Source organism: Pleurodeles waltl, chromosome 5 (assembly GCF_031143425.1).
Source record: "Pleurodeles waltl isolate 20211129_DDA chromosome 5, aPleWal1.hap1.20221129, whole genome shotgun sequence".
Classification (NCBI taxonomy): Eukaryota; Metazoa; Chordata; class Amphibia; order Caudata; family Salamandridae; genus Pleurodeles; species Pleurodeles waltl.
This window is the reverse complement of record NC_090444.1, coordinates 1,806,916,312-1,806,934,365: the sequence shown is the minus strand read 5'-3', so window position 1 is coordinate 1,806,934,365 and position 18,054 is coordinate 1,806,916,312. Positions and strand designations below refer to the sequence as shown.

Here is an 18,054-nt window from a genome sequence, read left to right as displayed (position 1 = left end):
CAATTCTTCAAAAAATGTACTTGTCTCACTGACTTATCTCTATCCCTACTGTAAAATATGGTACACTTTTGGCAAAATTCTCCCTCCGCGCATCTGCCGTGCAATATGCAATAGGTATATAGCTCAGATAAATATCGTTGTGATACAAAGTTTAGATATCCATGGCTATCAATTGGTCGGAGGCAGAGTGACCAGGGTGTCCTGGCAGGCAGATGACAGAGATCTCTCTTTTCCGAGCTTGTGGATCACTGGTACAATATTTACATTTGTACCTTTTCCAGTTTCTGATTCAAACACAGGGTAGAATGCATCTTGCCTGCATGAAGGTCTAAATACAATTTTTGTTGAACGATGTGGGGAGGCACTGAAGGGGCTGCTAAATAGGGATAACCCGGGAAATGGCTCACAAACTTGGGAAGGTGCAAATTTAAATATTGTACTAGCTTTTTGCTTAGGTTTTGAAAGTGTTACATTCACTTTGCATCCTTAAAATATGGGTCCTTAGTAAAATTGTCTCGAGGAGCCCTGAGAATTTTGAGGTCTGAAACAAGTCAATTGTTGGACATTATGCAAATATCTAAAAAATACAGAACAGCCTATTTTATGAATTATATCAAAAGACCTATAACCGAATTGCCTCTATTCCAAAAAGAGTAGTCTGCTTAGCAATTAACACAGATTTGAAATATCTGTGTGGATCGGCAATCATTAATTATCCTCAAAGACTTAAGCTTCATTTGCTTACCGGTAATTGCATTACTCCAAGTCCTAACCTCGCTTTAATTCATTACATAGAGAGGCAGCTCTGCCTCTCAGACACATCAATCTGGCCAAATTGTCCAGTTAAAATGCCTTTCCATCACATACTGTTTGTACAAAGCCACAGACTTCATACTTAAACTGGTGTAGCACAACGGGAGGGAAGCAATGAACTAAAGCAAGGAAAGGACTGGGACTAATGCAATTATCAGTAAGTAATGGAATCATTTTCTCCTATTCCACGCTTAAATTCATTACATGGTGAGATTTACCCAAGCAAACACCATGACGAACAAGTTACCTTCGGTAACGCATTATCTGGTAGAGACTATCTAGCTGCAGATTCCTTACCTTTGAATTCCCTGGCATCTGCTTCGAATCTGGAATCTTTTTGCTGAGCCGTACCCTGCGCATGCCGTCAGGTGGCATCGTTCAGATCCACGTGCATCGTCCGGCTCTGTGTGGCTTTGTCAGCGTCATTGGAGCCATCTGTGACGTCACGGTCACCTATAAAGGCACCACCCCGGCGTGCGTACATCAGTTCTTTTATCCACAAAACTTCCATGCCAGAAGCACAGAGTCATGGATAGAACCAACATTTGTCTGTGCAAAACTAGGGCCCTGAAAAGGGTTAAACCCTAACTCTCCAAGACATATCCACAGAGTGGGGAGGCATGGGTGGGTGTAAGGAATCTGCAGCTAGATAGATTCTCTACCAGATAATGCTTTACCGAAGGTAAGTAACTTGTTCATCTGATAGAGACTTCTAGCGGCAGATTCCTTACCTTTGAATAGATACCCAAGCCATAACCTCCTGGCAATGGGCTGAGGATACCTCCACTCACACGAAGAAGTCCTGTAGGACTGAATGGGCACAGTGCTCATCTCTTCATACCTGACTGTCCAGGCAGTAATGTTTTGCAAACGTGTGCAAAGATGCCCACGTTGCCACCTGACAGATCTCCAGGACTGGTACGCCTCGAGCTAGCGCAGTGGTAGCAGCCTTGGCCCTGGCAGAATGAGCTCTTAAGCCCTCAGGAGGCTGCTTCTTGGCCAAGGCATAGCATATCTTGATGCAGAGAATGACCCAGCGCGAAATGGTTCGCTTCTGCACTGCCCGACCCTTCTTTGCTCCAAAGTACCCCACAAAGAGTTGGTCATCCACCCGGAACTCTTTTGTGCGGTGAAGGTAGAATGACAATGCTCTTTTTGGGTCCAGTCGATGGAGTTGCTCCTCTTCTTTAGAGGGATGCGGTGGAGAAAAGAAGGTGGGCAGGGTGATGTTCTGATACAGATGAAATGGAGTCACCACCTTGGGGAGGAAAGAGGCACGAGTTCTGAGAACCACCTTGTCTGGATAGATAGTGAGATACAGTGGCTTTGATGACAGGGCTTGCATCTCACTCACCCTCCTGGCAGATGCTATTGCCACTAAGAAGGATGTCTTAATGGTGAGCAGCCGGAGGGGACAATTGTGCAAGGGCTCGAAGGGAGCACACATAAGAAATGTGTGGACCAGATTTAAGTCCCATTGGGGCATAAAGGGCATAGGGGGAAACATATGTACAAGCCCTTTGAGAAATCTATGTACAATGGGAGATTTAAACAGAGAAGGATGATCAGGCAGCCAAAGAAAACCCGATAAGGCAGAAAGATAGCCCTTGTGAGTCCCCAGGGCAGAACCCTGCTGGACTAGGGAAAGAATGAAGAGAAGAATATCAGAAAGAGAAGCAGAAGACCCGTCAATAGACCCTTCTGTACAATAATATACAAAGTGTTTCCAATGGCAGGCGTATACCATTTTAGTGGAATGACGCCTGGCTGCCAAAATAACTCTACAGACTTGGGGAGGAAGGCCAAAAGCCATCAATGGCCGCTGCTCAATCTCCACGCTTGAAGGTGCTGAGTTGACATGTTCGGCTGGAGACCCCTTACCTACTTCTGCAACAGAAGATCCTCCCAAAGGGGCAGCTTGATCAGAGGATTGATGCTCATTTTTTGCTCAGGATACCAGACTTTCTGTGCCCAATCCAGAACCATTAAGATGACTTGGGCCCGGTCGTTCTTGATCTTCTTGAGAACTCTGGGCAGGAGTGGTATGGGTGGAAAAGCGTACAGGAGGAGGCCTGAACTCCACTTGCGACGAAAAGCGTGGCCGAGCGATAGCCGCCTTGGAAATTCCAACGCGCAATACTGCTGACATCTCTGCGGAGGAGAACAGATCTAACCAAGGCTCGCCCCACTGCTGAAAGAATCGTTGCGCCACCTCGGGATCGAGATACCCTTCATGATCCGCTAGGCATCGACGGCTGAGTTTGTCCGCCCTGGCGTTCAGAGAACCTGCCAGGTGTTGAATCACCAGGGTTATGCCCTGCTGTTCCAGCCATGTCCAGAGATACAGAGCCTCTTGAGAAAGGGTCCACGACCCCACACCGCCCTGCTTGTTGCAGTACCACATCGCGGTGGTGTTGTCCGTGAACACCTGCACTATTTTCCCTTTCACAACGGGAAGAAATGCTTTCAATGCCAGTCGGATCGCCCGGAGCTCCAATAACTTGATATGGAGTCTGGATTCCGCCAGAGACCAGAGGCCCTGATCTCCGCCTCTCCAGATGGCTGCCCCATCCCAGATGTGACGCATCTGTCACTACTGTGAGATCTGGCTGGGGAAGGAAAAGGAGTCAGCCTTTGACCCAATCGCAGTTCACTAACCACCACTGCAGGTCTTTTCCAGTTCCCTCGGAGATCTGAACTGTGTCGGTAAGATTTCCCTGATGCTTCGCCAACTGGAACTTTGGGTCCCACTGCAAAATCCCTCATATGCCATCTGGCATTTCTGACTAGCAGGATGCAGGAAACCATGAGTCCCAACAGCCTCAGAGTCTGTCTCACCGAAATCCAGGACTGAGACCGAAACATCGGTATCAAACCCTGAAAATCCTGGACTCGCTGCTCAGAAGGATAAACCCGAAACTACACTGTATCCAGAACAGCTTCGATGAAGTGGAGGTTCTGAGAGGGAGTCAGGTGTGACTTCGGCACGTTTATAGTGAACCTCAGAGAATGCAGGAGGTCCACCGTAGTCTGAAGGTGGGTGACGAGAGCCTGGGGCGTAGGAGCCTTCAACAGCCAGTCATCGAGGTAGGGGAAGACTGGAATCCCTAACCTGCGCAGATGAGATGCTACCACCGCCATCACCTTGGTGAACACCCAAGGGGCACTGGTGAGACCGAAAGGGAGTATGGTAAACTGAAAGTGCTTGTGGTCCACCTTGAATCGCAAGTAATGCCTGTGGGCGGGCAGGATGGGCATGTGAAAATAAGCGTCCTGCAAGTCCAACGCTACCATCCAGTCTCCTTGGTCTAGGGCAGATAAGACCTGAGTAAGAGTGAGCAGCCTGAATTTCTCGTCAAATCCAAGGTAGGGCGAAATCCCTTGTTCTAGCGGGAATAACAACCACTGCCTATTTCTGACATCGGGATTCTTTCTATGGCTCCCTTGGCCACGAGGCTCCTTGTGGAGTTAGATCAAAAGATCCTTCATCAGCCGTTCTTTAAATGGAGGGATAGAGAGAGGGAAAGACTAGAAGGGGGGGGGGGAATAGCCCTTCTGTATGATCTGCAAGACCCATTTGTCCGATGTTATGGACCGCCAGTGAGGGAGATGAAATCGAATCCTCCCTCCAACTGGATGGACATGGTCTTGCAGAACCATCCTAGGAGGGCTTGGGTGATCTGGCTGTGGCTAGAGAGTCCTTGAACCACTCAAGCGCCGAGTCTGCCTTCTCACCAAAAAGGCGTGAGCCATCGAAGGGCATGCCCATCAGATCTGACTGGACATCCCCCGAAAAGCCAGTAGTATGCAGCCAGGAGTGGCGATGAAGGGCCACTGTCGAAGAAATCGCCCTGCCCAGCGAGTCGGTCGTATCCAAACCACACCGAATGGTCAACTTGGCTGCACCTCTCCCATCCTTGACAGCCTGGGTGAGAGTGTCCCGTACACCCTCCGGGACCTGGAGCAGCACGTGTGCCACTGTATCCCATAAAGTATGGGAAAAATGGTCCAATGGGCATGATGTGTTTACCAACCTCCATGCAAGGCTGGAGGAAGAAAACATCCTCTTGGATTCCCTTTCCGTTGGAGCGGAAGGGAAGGCACCATGGGAAGTGGAGGCTTCGACCACCAAGCTCTCCAGGGTGGGATGTTGGGTGAGAAAACTAGGGTCTGTAGTAGCTGGTCGAAGGCGGTGGCCAATTGTACTATTCACAGGAGCCCCTGTGCTGGGTTTGGACCACATCCCCAGCAGGACATCAGTAAGGTCCTCATTGAAGGGTAACATTGACTCCAATGTAGCAACCCCCGGCTGAAGCACCTCTGTCAGGAGGTTAGTCCTGACCTGCACCATAGGCAAGTCTAGATCCAAGACCTCAGCTGCTCTACGCACCACCATGGCATACGATGCTCCCTCCTTCATAGCCACAGAAGGTGGTGAGAGCATACCAGCATCTGGAGAAGTATCCAGTTCACTGGCTTCCCCTTGATCCTCATACCAGTCCTGCTCCTTGAATCTATATTCTAAAGGGTCCTCAGACCCCTCCCACTCCTTACCTGTGCTTGGTTGATCAAAATAAGCCCCAGGCACTGATCTGGGCTTAGCTGGCGCCATTGAAGTTAGAATCGGCGTCGTACAACGTTATTCCGGCTCTGGATCATCAAGAATGGTTGGCGCCGGTGGTGGGGGGAGCGTCGACACCAGGCCCGGCGCCAGAGGAGGCAGACTGTGAGGAACTGGTGCCGGTCCGGATCCAGGATCCTGGGGTCCCCAACGGTGCTGAGGCTGAAGTCGCTGGCGTCAAACCCGATGGGTCCCCTACTGACCCTGCAGGGTCCGAAAACCCACCCACAGGAGCAGCGGCCCTGGAAACGGCTCTGCGGAACCGTGCTCAGAACGTCGTCGTTCCCGAGACGCCTCGTCAGCCAATGGGTGTGGCGAAGTCAAAGTCTGCTCAGACTCCTTCTTTTTTTTGTGCCTCTTCCCCGAGTGTCCCTAGGACCTTGAGTGGGAAGAAGAGGACTTGGGGCTCTTGGAGCAGTCCCGCAACCTCCTCCTGAAGCGGGACCGTGACCTCCGAGGAGTCACGCTGACAGAAGTTGACTACCGGGCCGCCATGAGCTTTGGAGACTGCTCTCTCAAAGCCTTCAGGGCAATGGCCCGGCAGTCGGAGCACTACTTCGAGTCGTGGTCCCTGTCGAGGCACCAGAGACATACCTGGTGGGGGTCTGTCATCGACATGGCGTGATGACAGGCGCCACACCGCTTGAACCCCGTCTTCCTGGATGACATCTCCTCGCACAGATGAAAAAATTCACCAACAAAAAGTTTAAAAAAAAGGCTTGCCAAAAAAGGCAAAGGGTAGCTCAATCCCGGACCTTGTGACGAAGCCACGTGGAGCCGGACAACGCACGCAAATTCAAACAACGCCACCTGATGGCGCGTGGAGGGTACTGCTCAGCAAAAAGATTCCAGATTCAAAGCTGACGCCAGGGAATTCAAAGGTAAGGAATCTGCAGCTAGAAGCCTCTATCAGATAATTATAAATACATGGGGTGGGTAGTAGCTTTTGATAGTTTCTACATTTATAGTTTTTATTTTACATTAGGTATTTTTCTACATTTAGAAGGTCTCATTTTAGAGTTTAGGATATTTTAGCATTTTCTACATTCAGAGTTTTCTCATTTTATATTTTCTTTTAGGGATTGCTTCTAAATTGAATGTATACCTTTTGGGTTTCCAGTGCTTCATATTTCTTTTAATCCTTCCTGGTTTTTCATTTTTTTTAATAATTTCCTATTTTAGGACTTTTCTAACTGTAGGGCTGTCCTTCTTTTATGATTTTTTATGGTTTGGTTTGCATTATGCTCAATGTCTGAACTGCAGGAAACAACCAGTTAATAAAAAAGGACCCTTTCGCATTGAGAAACAGTTGGCAGCCCATCAGAACATATTAGATTCGGAAAGTGTAATTTATGAAATATTTTACTTTCACGGGATGCTCTCTTATAACAAATTATTTTGTTGAGTTATTCTCTTCCCAATTAAGACCATCAGACCTTTTAGACTTAAGGAGATATTTCATTTAAAAATACATTTTGAACATAAAGTGGGGGTCGTCATCAGTATTAAATCGGAAAGTCCGTTGTCTTGTAGGAGGGTGAATATTGTTAGCTGTCAGCTCACTCCTTGGACCTCTTTGTGTCAGGGTCTCACCTTTACTCAAACTATAAAGAAAAGATTCATGTGAGGTCCTAGAAAGGGAGAATGCCATGGACACACTACTTGTTAAATTGCAGATCGTCATTTACCAGGTTACAGATTGGCTGATGTTCAACTAAAAGACTTAATTCATGTTTTTACCACAACTAAGGGAAAAAGTGAAAATATTCTTTATTTTGAGATGTAGAGGATTTTATATCATCAGTATTTATATTCAGTCTAAAATTTATGATTACTATATACCACATTCTACGAGGGACTCTTCATGACTGAGGTGCATCTCAGGAGTGAGAAGACATTAGAGGCTAATTTGCTCCAGACTTGGGCCAGTAGCCCAAAACCCATCAGATGGACATCAATGCCACCCTCAATGTTTTTTGTGGTTCTTTGCTCTCAGAAAAGGGCATCTGCCCATTAGATTCCCAGATGGAAGGATTGAGTGGGCAGAGGACCAGGGCAGTTTTCATAGTCGTTATTTCTCCCAAGGTCAAGAAGCCACAAAGCAGCTGAGTTACTGACAAGGTCACCGTATGATGGGCGGGTGTGGGCCTTTAACAGCATAGTGTTGGTGCTAGAACAGTGTAGAAGAGATCACTGGTGCAAAAAGAGTGCACTGCTTACAAGGACCCCATATAAACAGCAGTAGTGGTGCCAAAATGTTTCTTTTGTGGTACTTTACCGCTACTGTGCATATTTAGAATTGGTTTCTAAAGCAGGGCAGTACTCCAGTGTTGTATTAAATTCACTGTGAACAGAATGTACAGTATCGCCTATGAATAAAGAGTTTATCCATGGTGGCCTTATACAAAAACACAAGTTTCAGCAGAGTTGAGGGACATACTGCCTGTGGTGTACTGCAAATATAAGTGCAGACCTGTCCCTTGGCTACAGTGGTATAGGGAAACACCACCAGGCAACACATTAATGTGATATGGCACCTGATAACATGTGCAACATTATTTGAGGGACTTCCAGAGTGAACAGCAGTTTACTGGGTATCTATTAGAACCTTCTGCAAGGATTTTACAAGGGCTCTATGTGGTACTTGGCTAAATCTGACTTGGGACATTTTGTGTGAATTCCTGCCCTTGCAGGCGGTATTGAATGATGCTAAATAAATCAGACTTGCTGTGGGACTTGCACAACTTCCTAACTCTGCGGCTGTAATAGAAATAAGCAGTAAGCTGGACATTACAAATTTCTCCTTTAACTGGGGCACTCAGAGCTCTTTCAAAAAAGATTCTGGCCAGGATGGGATTACTGATAAGCGTGCTTCCCACATGGCATTTAAGTTAGTAAAGATGGCAACAAAAGCTCCGCAATCTAAATATTGACACCTGCAAACTGCAAACACCTGTCACAAAATTTGAAAGTCTCCTGCTAGGGAAAATGTTGGAGACCCTGAGGAACATAACAGGAGGTGAATGTGAGGATGGAGGGGCTTGAAAGGGGACAACTCAAATCAAGGGCAGGACACCACACTGTAAACATTTACACTGTACTATAAACATCTGACGCACACTGTAAACATTTACTACCACCTGAAACACAAGACTCTGGGGGTGATTCTAACTTCGGCGGGCGGCGGAGGCCGCCCGCCGAAGTTCCCCCACCAAAATACCGCTCCGCGGTCGAAAGACCGCTGAGGGTATTTTGGGATTTGCCCTGGGCTGGCGGGCGGCCGCCAAAAGGCCGCCCGCCAGCCCAGGGCAAATCAACCTTCCCACTAAGATGCCGGCTCAGAATTGAGCCGGCGGAGTGGGAAGGTGCGACGGGTGCAGTTGCACCCGTCGCGTATTTCAGTGTCTGCTAGGCAGACACTGAAATACTTTGTGGGGCCCTCTTACGGGGGCCCCTGCCGTGCCCATGCCATTGGCATGGGCACGGCAGGGGCCCCCAGGGGCCCCGCGGCACCCCCTACCGCCATCCTGTTCCTGGCGGGCGAACTGCCAGGAACAGGATGGCGGTAGGGGGTGTCAGAATCCCCCATGGCGGCGCAGCAAGCTGCGCCGCCATGGGGGATTCTAAGGGCAGCGGTAAACCGGCGGGAGACCGCCGGTTTACCCTTTCTGACCGCGGCCAAACCGCCGCGGTCAGAATGCCCTGCGGGGCACCGCCGGTCTGTCGGCGGTGCTCCCGCCAACCCTGGCCCCGGCGGTCTGAGACCGCCGGGGTTAGAATGAGGGCCTCTGTGTCTAAAGAAACATATTTGTGTAGATGTGGGTAAATGAACATGTCTGCAGAAAAACTATGAAGAGGTTTAGGTGAGAAACCAAGATGTTTCAAATGGGACATATCAAGTTCAAGAGGATGGCATCAGAATGTAAACATTTATGTCAAACTGTAAACATTTAGCATCAGGTGTAACACAAGTGTACGCGTCTAAGGAAAACTATTTATCGCTGTAAGAGTGAAGCTTAAATGAAAGAGACTGTATTCAACGTAATGAGGTCTAAATGGGGTCGGAGGGCCAACAGGGATTCAAATGGGACCTGTAAAGTCAAATGGTGAGTGACACAGAAGAAATGATTATCAAGTGGGCAGCCACACACACACACACACAGTTTTATGGAAAAAGTGGCATGTCATTCAATAGCCGCATGTGCCAACACGAGGGTTCGGGCGGAGCTTCAACACAGCGTGGCCATCTTGGTGCATGCTGAAGCCACGCCCCCAACAGCTGCATGTGCAAGGGGTGAACCATTAGACCTGGTATTACAATGAACTCTGATCAAGCAGTATCAGTACAAGGTCCTGAGACTCCCTTGCCAAAAAGAGTCAAACTTGCTCCGGTATTGACAGCCAACCTCATATCCATTCCATACTTGCGGCAGTAGTGTTTTCCTGGTCCAGTGCAACTTTAGAGTTGGAGCTATGGCCGGTGGCGTAACATAAGCCCCCGCACACCCTGCCGTGCGGGCCCCCTCAACCCCGAGCTCCAGGGGGCCCTCTCAGAAAAACTGGTAGGAGGTGGGTCGGGGAGGAAAGGGTCCCCCCCCTTATATTTTGCAGGTGGGCCCCCCTCAAGTTTCGTTAAGTCACTGGCCAAGGCTACCACCAGGCATCATGTCGGCAAGTCCTTAGATATCCAGGCCTGGGCTATGCCTTTACAATGAAATGTGTCATGGAGTGTAGTCTTTGTTTGCAATGTCACCAACTGAACTAATATATGTGAGAACAATAATTTACAAACATGTACACCATCTGTAAACATCTACCACCAGCTGGATCACATGAGTCCATGTCAACAGAAACACGTACCTAATAACAGTTTGTATAAAGAAAGAAAGCCCAGGACTGGAAATGTTGTGTTCAGCCAATAGTCACTGATAAGGCATCTCTGCTGGGAACTGAACAACCAACCAGAAAATAGTTCACACCTCTGATCACTTTAAGGCTTAACATGCAATAAGAATTTTGTTTGTTTATGAAAGGAAGCAGAACCCCAACAAACAAGAGAGCATTAAGGCAGATGCTCAACTGCACACCGTCAGCCGATGACAGTTGACACTGGTTTCTCATGCAAGGCGCCCGTGTAAAATTCAGCATCCGAACCTGTGTGAATGTATTTGTGTTAATTTGGAAGATTTTTTTTTAAGAAGAATCTGAACAAGGAAATGGAATAGAGTTCAGAAGGAGGAAGAAGGAAAGCAAAACCTGCTGGGGAGGGTGGGATAAGCCTCCCCGAGAACATACTATTCCATCTCCTCTCGGTCGCCCGCCATCGCTTTCCGCCGTCTACATTGAGGGGTGGGGAGAAAAAAAAGGAAACGCAAAGTTAAAATCAACAACACTTGAAGTGCTGTGACAGCAAAACGCTGCCAAGGAGGACAGCCTAGACACACCTGGAAAAGAAAATTGAAATTAGCACTTGCGCACACCGTTCCCGCTCACTATCCAGTAGGCCAGGTCAGGTGGAAAAAGAACAATGGTTGTTATTCAGCACATCTTAAACAACAATGTGGTTGTCACAAAGCATGCAACATAATTTATTGGTAATGGTCTCTGCACACCTGGGGCCACTATTAAATTTCCTGAGGCGGTTTCCAAGTCCTTCATGAACATAGAGCATTGCATGTTCAGGTTTGCTCGCTATGAACTGGCTTTTTGTCAATGTTTATACGGTTCACAGACACCATACAGGGTCCAGTTTTCTAGGTCACCAGTGAAAGAAATGTAAGAAGGCAGGTCATTGATAGGGGGTCACACCCTGGTTCCACTGCAAAAGGAATACCCATGCCTTTGAGTTGTGTCTGGTTCTGAAGGCCACACATCCAGAAGGACAAAGGCATCGAGACACACGGCTCAGCTCACCGTGCTTTTTGCACACCCAAGTTCACCCTAGGTGTATAAAAACATGACCCAAGAGGGCCGAGTCCCATTCACAAACTGTGTGATTTTGCCCTTGCAAATCTGATTTACTCGTGTGGAAATTCAGCCAACGTAAATGTGAGAAAATCTGCTCCGGGTGGTGGGTTTGTGGGTATAAGTCAGTGAGCACCAATAAACTCATACAGCAGCAATCTAGTGTGTTTGTGTGTGCTCGCCTACTCCTTCGTCCATCCAGGGTATGTTTAAACTGTCTCTCGAGTGAGGCGCCTCCTGCATCACCAAGTGTAGGGGGACTGATGACTGCACCACTAATCTGGCAATTAAACAGTACCTGTTTCAGTCTTCAAGGGTCCTGCATACATCGCAGTGGTACGGTACAGAGTACTGAACCATTACTAGTACAACATAATGGGACAGATGCAGAGGGGAGCTTTATGGAAAGGTTTTGTCACCACCAGTTGAATAAATACATGACATCAGGTAACCCAGGAACACTCACCGAGGAGGAACAGCCTTTAAAAGGGTGCCCTGATTCTCAGCTAGAACGCTACTCACAAATTACTGAACACAGGAGAATCTGCTTCTAAGAGCTCCATGTTGCAGTGGCTGAGGCTACAGTGACTTAGTCAATTGGTGGTCTCGTAACTTTCAAAAGCCAGAGACCCAGTTGGGTTCAACTCAGAATTAAAGTATATCCATGCTCTCCATTACTCGCCAAGGGGAACATTGATGAAAAAATGGGGGTCCCTGATTATTTCACGGCAGTGGACCCCATGGAAGTGGGACAGCCGGGAGAGGCTACATGCGCCCAAAGAAACTCTCTCTTCAAAAATGGCCGCAGCAGGCAAGAGTAAATTCGCTTGAACCACCTGAAGTGAATACTGCGGATCTCTGCCACCCTCCAGGGCATCACACACTGCTAGGCTCTAGGGTCAGCCTCAGAACGGGAATCCTACTGCAAAATGATTAACTTCTGAAGACTTTTATCAAGAGAACGTTTAAAAAGAGGGCCTCTCACGCTGTTAGCTGGACAGACGCCTAGCGTGGCGGAGACGCGCTCCAGAGCTGGCAGACATTGTGGGAGTCCCAGGTGCAGTAACAGCAGGAAACAACACACGGGCCCGGCGCGCGGTGTGACGCAGCTGCAGCCAGGTAAGAGGCTATTTTTAAACGCGTTGGTGCTGATTGTGTCTGCTGTCTCTGGAGCTCTGCACGCAGAGGGGTTTGTTCTTTTCTGAACCGCTGTCCGAGACCAACACAACTGAGAATCAGCGCCTGCTCAGAATGAACAGCAATAGTGCTCCAACCGCTACACACCTCACGACAAGTACCACAATACTAAGGTGTGCAGCTACACCTCACCTCACGACACGTAACACAATACCAAGGTGTGCAGCTACACCTCAGGACACGTAACACAATACTAAGGTGTGCGGCTACACTTCACCTCACAACAAGTATCCCATTACTAAGGTGTGCAGATACACCTCACGACATGTAACACAATATTAAGGTGTGCAGCTACACCTCGTGACACGTAACACAATACTAAGGTGTGCGGCTACACTTCACCTCACAACAAGTATCACATTACTAAGGTGTGCAGATACACCTCACGACATGTAACACAATATTAAGGTGTGCAGCTACACCTCACCTCACGACATGTAACACAATACTAAGATATGAAGCTACACCTTACCTCATGACAAGTACCACAATACTAAGGTGTGCAGCTACACCTCACCTCACGACACGTAACACAATACTAAGGTGTGCAGCTACACCTCACCTCACGACACATAACACAATACTAAGATATGAAGCTACACCTTACCTCATGACAAGTACCACAATACTAAGGTGTGCAGCTACACCTCACCTCACAACACGTAACACAATACCAAGGTGTGCAGCTCCACCTCACGACATGTAACACAATACTAAGGTGTGCGGCTACACCTCACCTCATGACACATAAAACAATACTAAGGTGTGCAGCTACACCTCACCTCACGACACATAAAACAATACTAAGGTGTGCAGCTACACCTCACGACAAGTACCACAATACTAAGGTGTGCATCTACACCTCACCTCACGTAACACAATATTAAGGTGTGCAGCTACACCTCACCTCATGACATGTAACACAATACTAAGGTGTGCAGCTACACCTCACCTCACGACATGTAACACAATTCTAAGGTGTGCAGCTACACCTCACATCACGACATGTAACACAATACTAAGGTGTGAAGCTACACCTCACCTCACGACATGTAACACAATACCAAGGTGAGCAGCTACACCTCACGACATATAACACAATACTAAGGTGTGCAGCTACACCTCACAACAAGTACCACAATACTAAGGTGTGCAGCTACACCTCACCTCATGACACGTAACACAATACTAAGGTGTGCAGCTACACCTCACCTCACGACACGTAACACAATACCAAGGTGTGCAGCTACACCTCGTGACATACAACACAATACTAAGGTGTGCGACTACACTTCACCTCACGACAAGTACCACAATACTAAGGTGTGCAGCTACACCTCACGACAGGTAACACAATACTAAGGTGTGCAGCTACACCCCATCTCACAACATACAAAACAATACTAAGATGTGCAGCTACACCTCACCTCATGACATGTAACACAATACTAAGGTGTGCAGCTACACCTCACCTCACGACATATAACACAATTCTAAGGTGTGCAGCTACACCTCACCTCATGACATGTCACACAATACTAAGGTGTGCAGCTACACCTCACCTCACGACATGTAACACAATTCTAAGGTGTGCAGCTACACCTCACATCACGACATGTAACACAATACTAAGGTGTGAAGCTACACCTCACCTCACGACACGTAACACAATACTAAGGTGTGCAGCTACACCTCGTGACATAACACAATACTAAGGTGTGCAGCTACACCTCTCTTCATGACATGTAACACAATACTAAGGTGTGCAGCTACACCTCACCTCATGACATGTAACACAATACTAAGGTGTGCAGCTACACCTCACCTCACAACATATAACACAATACTAAGGTGTGCAGCTACACCTCACCTCACGACATGTAACACAATACTAAGGTGTGCAGCTACACCTCACCTCACGACATGTAACACAATACTAAGGTGTGCAGCTACACCTCACCTCACGACACGTAACACAATACTAAGGTGTGCAGCTACACCTCACGATATGTAACACAATATTAAGGTGTGCAGCTACACCTCACCTCACGACATGTAACACAATATTAAGGTGTGCAGCTACACCTCACCTCATGACAGGTAACACAATACTAAGGTGTTCAGCTACACCTCACCTCACGACATGTAACACAATACCAAGGTGTGCAGCTACACCTCACCTCACGACAAGTACCACAATACTAAGGAGTGCAGCTACACCTCACCTCAAGACATGTAACACAACAGCTACACCTCACCTCACGACACGTAACACAATACTAAGGTGTGCAACTACACCTCAGGACACTTAACACAATACTAAGGTGTGCTGCTACACCCCACCTCACGACACATAAAACAATACTAAGGTGTACAGCTACACCTCACCTCACGACACATAAAACAATACTAAGGTGTGCAGCTACACCTCACCTCACGACACATAAAACAATACTAAGGTGTGCAGCTACACCTCACGACAAGTACCACAATACTAAGGTGTGCATCTACACCTCACCTCACGTAACACAATATTAAGGTGTGCAGCTACACCTCACCTCATGACATGTAACACAATACTAAGGTGTGCAGCTACACCTCACCTCACGACATGTAACACAATTCTAAGGTGTGCAGCTACACTCCGTGACATATAACACAATACTAGGGTGTGCTGCTACACCTCACCTCACGTAACACAATACTAAGGGGTGCAGCTACACCTCATGACATGTAACACAATACTAAAGAATGCAAGCACCTACACCTCACCTCAGGACATGTAACACAATACCAAGGTGTACAGCTTCACCTCACGACATGTAACACAATACTAAGGTGTGCAGCTACACCTCACCTCATGTAACACAATACCAAGGTGTGCAGCTTCACCTCATGACATGTAACACAATACTAAGGTGTGCGGATACACCTCACCTCACGACATGTAACACAATTCCAAGGTGTGCAGCTACACATCACCACACGTAACACAATACTAAGATGTGAAGCTACACCTCACAATACGTAACACAATACTAAGGTGTGCTGCTACACATCACCTCACGACACGTAACACAATACTAAGGTGTGCAGCTACACCTCACGACACGTAACACAATACTAAGGTGTGCAGCTACACCTCACGACATGTAACACAATACTAAGGTGTGCTGCTACACCTCACGACAAGTACCACAATACTAAGGTGTGCAGCTACACCTCACCTAACACAATACTAAGGTGTGCAGCTACACCTCACCTCACGATACGTAACACAATACTAAGGTGTGCAGCTACACCTCACCTCACAACATGTAACACAATACTAAGGTGTGCAGCTACACCTCACGACAAGTACCACAATACTAAGGTGTGCAGCTACGCCTCACCTCACTACATGTAACACAATACGAAGGTGTGCAGCTACACCTCACAACATGTAACACAATACTAAGGTGTGCAAGCAGCTTCACCTCACCTCACAACAAATACAACAATACCAAGATGTGCAGCTTCACCTCACGACAAGTACCACAATACTAAGGTGTGCAGCTACACCTCACCTCACGACATGTAACACAATACCAAGGTGTGCAGCTACACCTCACCTCACGACACGTACCACAATACTAAGGTGTGAAGCTATACCTTACGACACAACACAATACTAAGGTGTGCAGCTACACCTCACAACAAGGACCACAATACTAAGGTATGCAGCTACACCTCACCTCACGACATGTAACACAAGACTAAGGTGTGCAGCTACACCTCGCAACATGTAACACAATACTAAGGTGTGCAAGCACCTACACCTCACAACATTTACCACAATACTAAGGTGTGCAAGAACCTACACCTCACGACACGTAACACAATACTGAGGTGTGCAGCTGCACCTCACGACACGTAACACAATACTGAGGTGTGCAGCTACACCTCACGACACATAACACAATACTAAGGTGTACAGCTACACCTCACAGCATATAACACAATACGGAGGTGTGCAGCTACACCTCACGACATGTAACACAATAAGTGTGCAGCTGTTTAGAATATAAGCACTGCAGTGCCATGTGTAAGACAATGCTGAATAATGTGGGTGTGCGTAGCAGAAGCACCGAGTGACCCTGTACAGCATCTTCAAGGCAGGGCTACCTGCTTAAAGGGGCCACACGGTGACTGAGGTCACATAGGACCAGAGGTACAAAGCCAGTTTGCAATTCTTAACAGTCCGAATCGCTATTCTGGGCTGTTAAGAAATGCAAAATGGGCTTTTCTGATGTACAAAGCCTTTTAAAGAATCACAAATCGGGGGGCCTTTTTCCCATGGCCATCCTTGGTTTTGCATTTCCCAAAGAGCGATTTCCTACTAGGAAATCGCTCTTTGGGAAATGCAAAGCAGGCCCATTGTCACAAATGGCATGGGATTTCTTATTTGCGATTTCCTAATAGCGATTCCTACTTCATAAGAATCGCTATTAGGAAATCGGTATTTTGGCACATTGCATTTTGCATTTCCTAAATAGAGATTTTTATGAAGTCACTGTTTAGGAAATGCAAAATAGCATTTTAGTACATCTGACCCATAGTACCTCAAAACCCCAGCAGACGTCATCGGACAAAGGTACATTCTAGAGTACCTGCTATCAGTGAGTGTTACCATGTAGGGCTAGGTAAGGAGACAGCTTGTTTACCCTATGTTGGATGGCCCCTTTAAGAAGCATTGAGTCCAGCCTTCAGCCTGACAACAGCCATCCTTTGTCGCTGCTGGGTGTAGCGGCGGGGATGAGGGTAACACAGGGTGACACAGACACCTTTTATTTCTTGTCAACTGGGCACCTGTTGGCTGTTGCAAAGTCTGTGGGGTGTTCCCAGTAGCCTATGAACAAAGTCTGTTAACTAAAGATGGCGCTCACTAGCAAAAATCATTGGCCCATTGGTGTCAACAACACTAAACTCCTTGCTAGCGTAGTGGTTTTCGCACCACCGGGGAAAAGAAGAGAGAGCTGTAATGAAGTTAATTGTGGGGTGCATGGGATGCTCAACTCTCACTGGTGAACAAGGGCTACCATACTGGAGCACACCACTAGCAGTGCCATTCAGTCCTCTTCTCTGATTGGTGGTCTTAGAAGGTACCTATTATCCAATGAAAGGCCCCTCTGCTTCAGTGCATGAACCCCTGCTTTCCAAGAGGTTTCGGCTTCCTGACAATGTACAGGGCACCCCAGGGTAACAACATTTTTTAAAGAGGAAATCTGAACGGGTGCCTTGAAATCTTATTCCTCACACCCAGCTTAAGATGCTTGGCGTGCCTTGGCGGTTGTGCACAGACAAGGGGCAGGTTTCTAGAGAATGCTGTTCATATCTTCTTGGACAGTAATAAACTAGTGCCGCTGCAGGAGTTCTTGGACCTCAAACTACACCTGAAGCACCACTAGGAAGAACAGAGT

General features: G+C 47.5%; 1 protein-coding gene across 4 annotated transcripts in view; it reads right to left on the bottom strand.

The window, feature by feature from the left end:
* The window catches only part of TMEM63B (transmembrane protein 63B), a 241,945-nt gene that overhangs the window by 86,338 nt on the left and 137,553 nt on the right, over positions 1–18,054 (bottom strand). For 3 of the 4 annotated variants that reach the window (XM_069236282.1, XM_069236285.1, XM_069236284.1), the window contains exon 4: positions 10,730–10,771. The exons of the other annotated variant lie outside the window; for it this stretch is intronic. In XM_069236282.1, the coding sequence (XP_069092383.1) occupies positions 10,730–10,771 (42 nt within the window). The remainder of the gene's footprint in view (positions 1–10,729; positions 10,772–18,054) is intronic. 4 annotated transcript variants of the gene reach the window in all.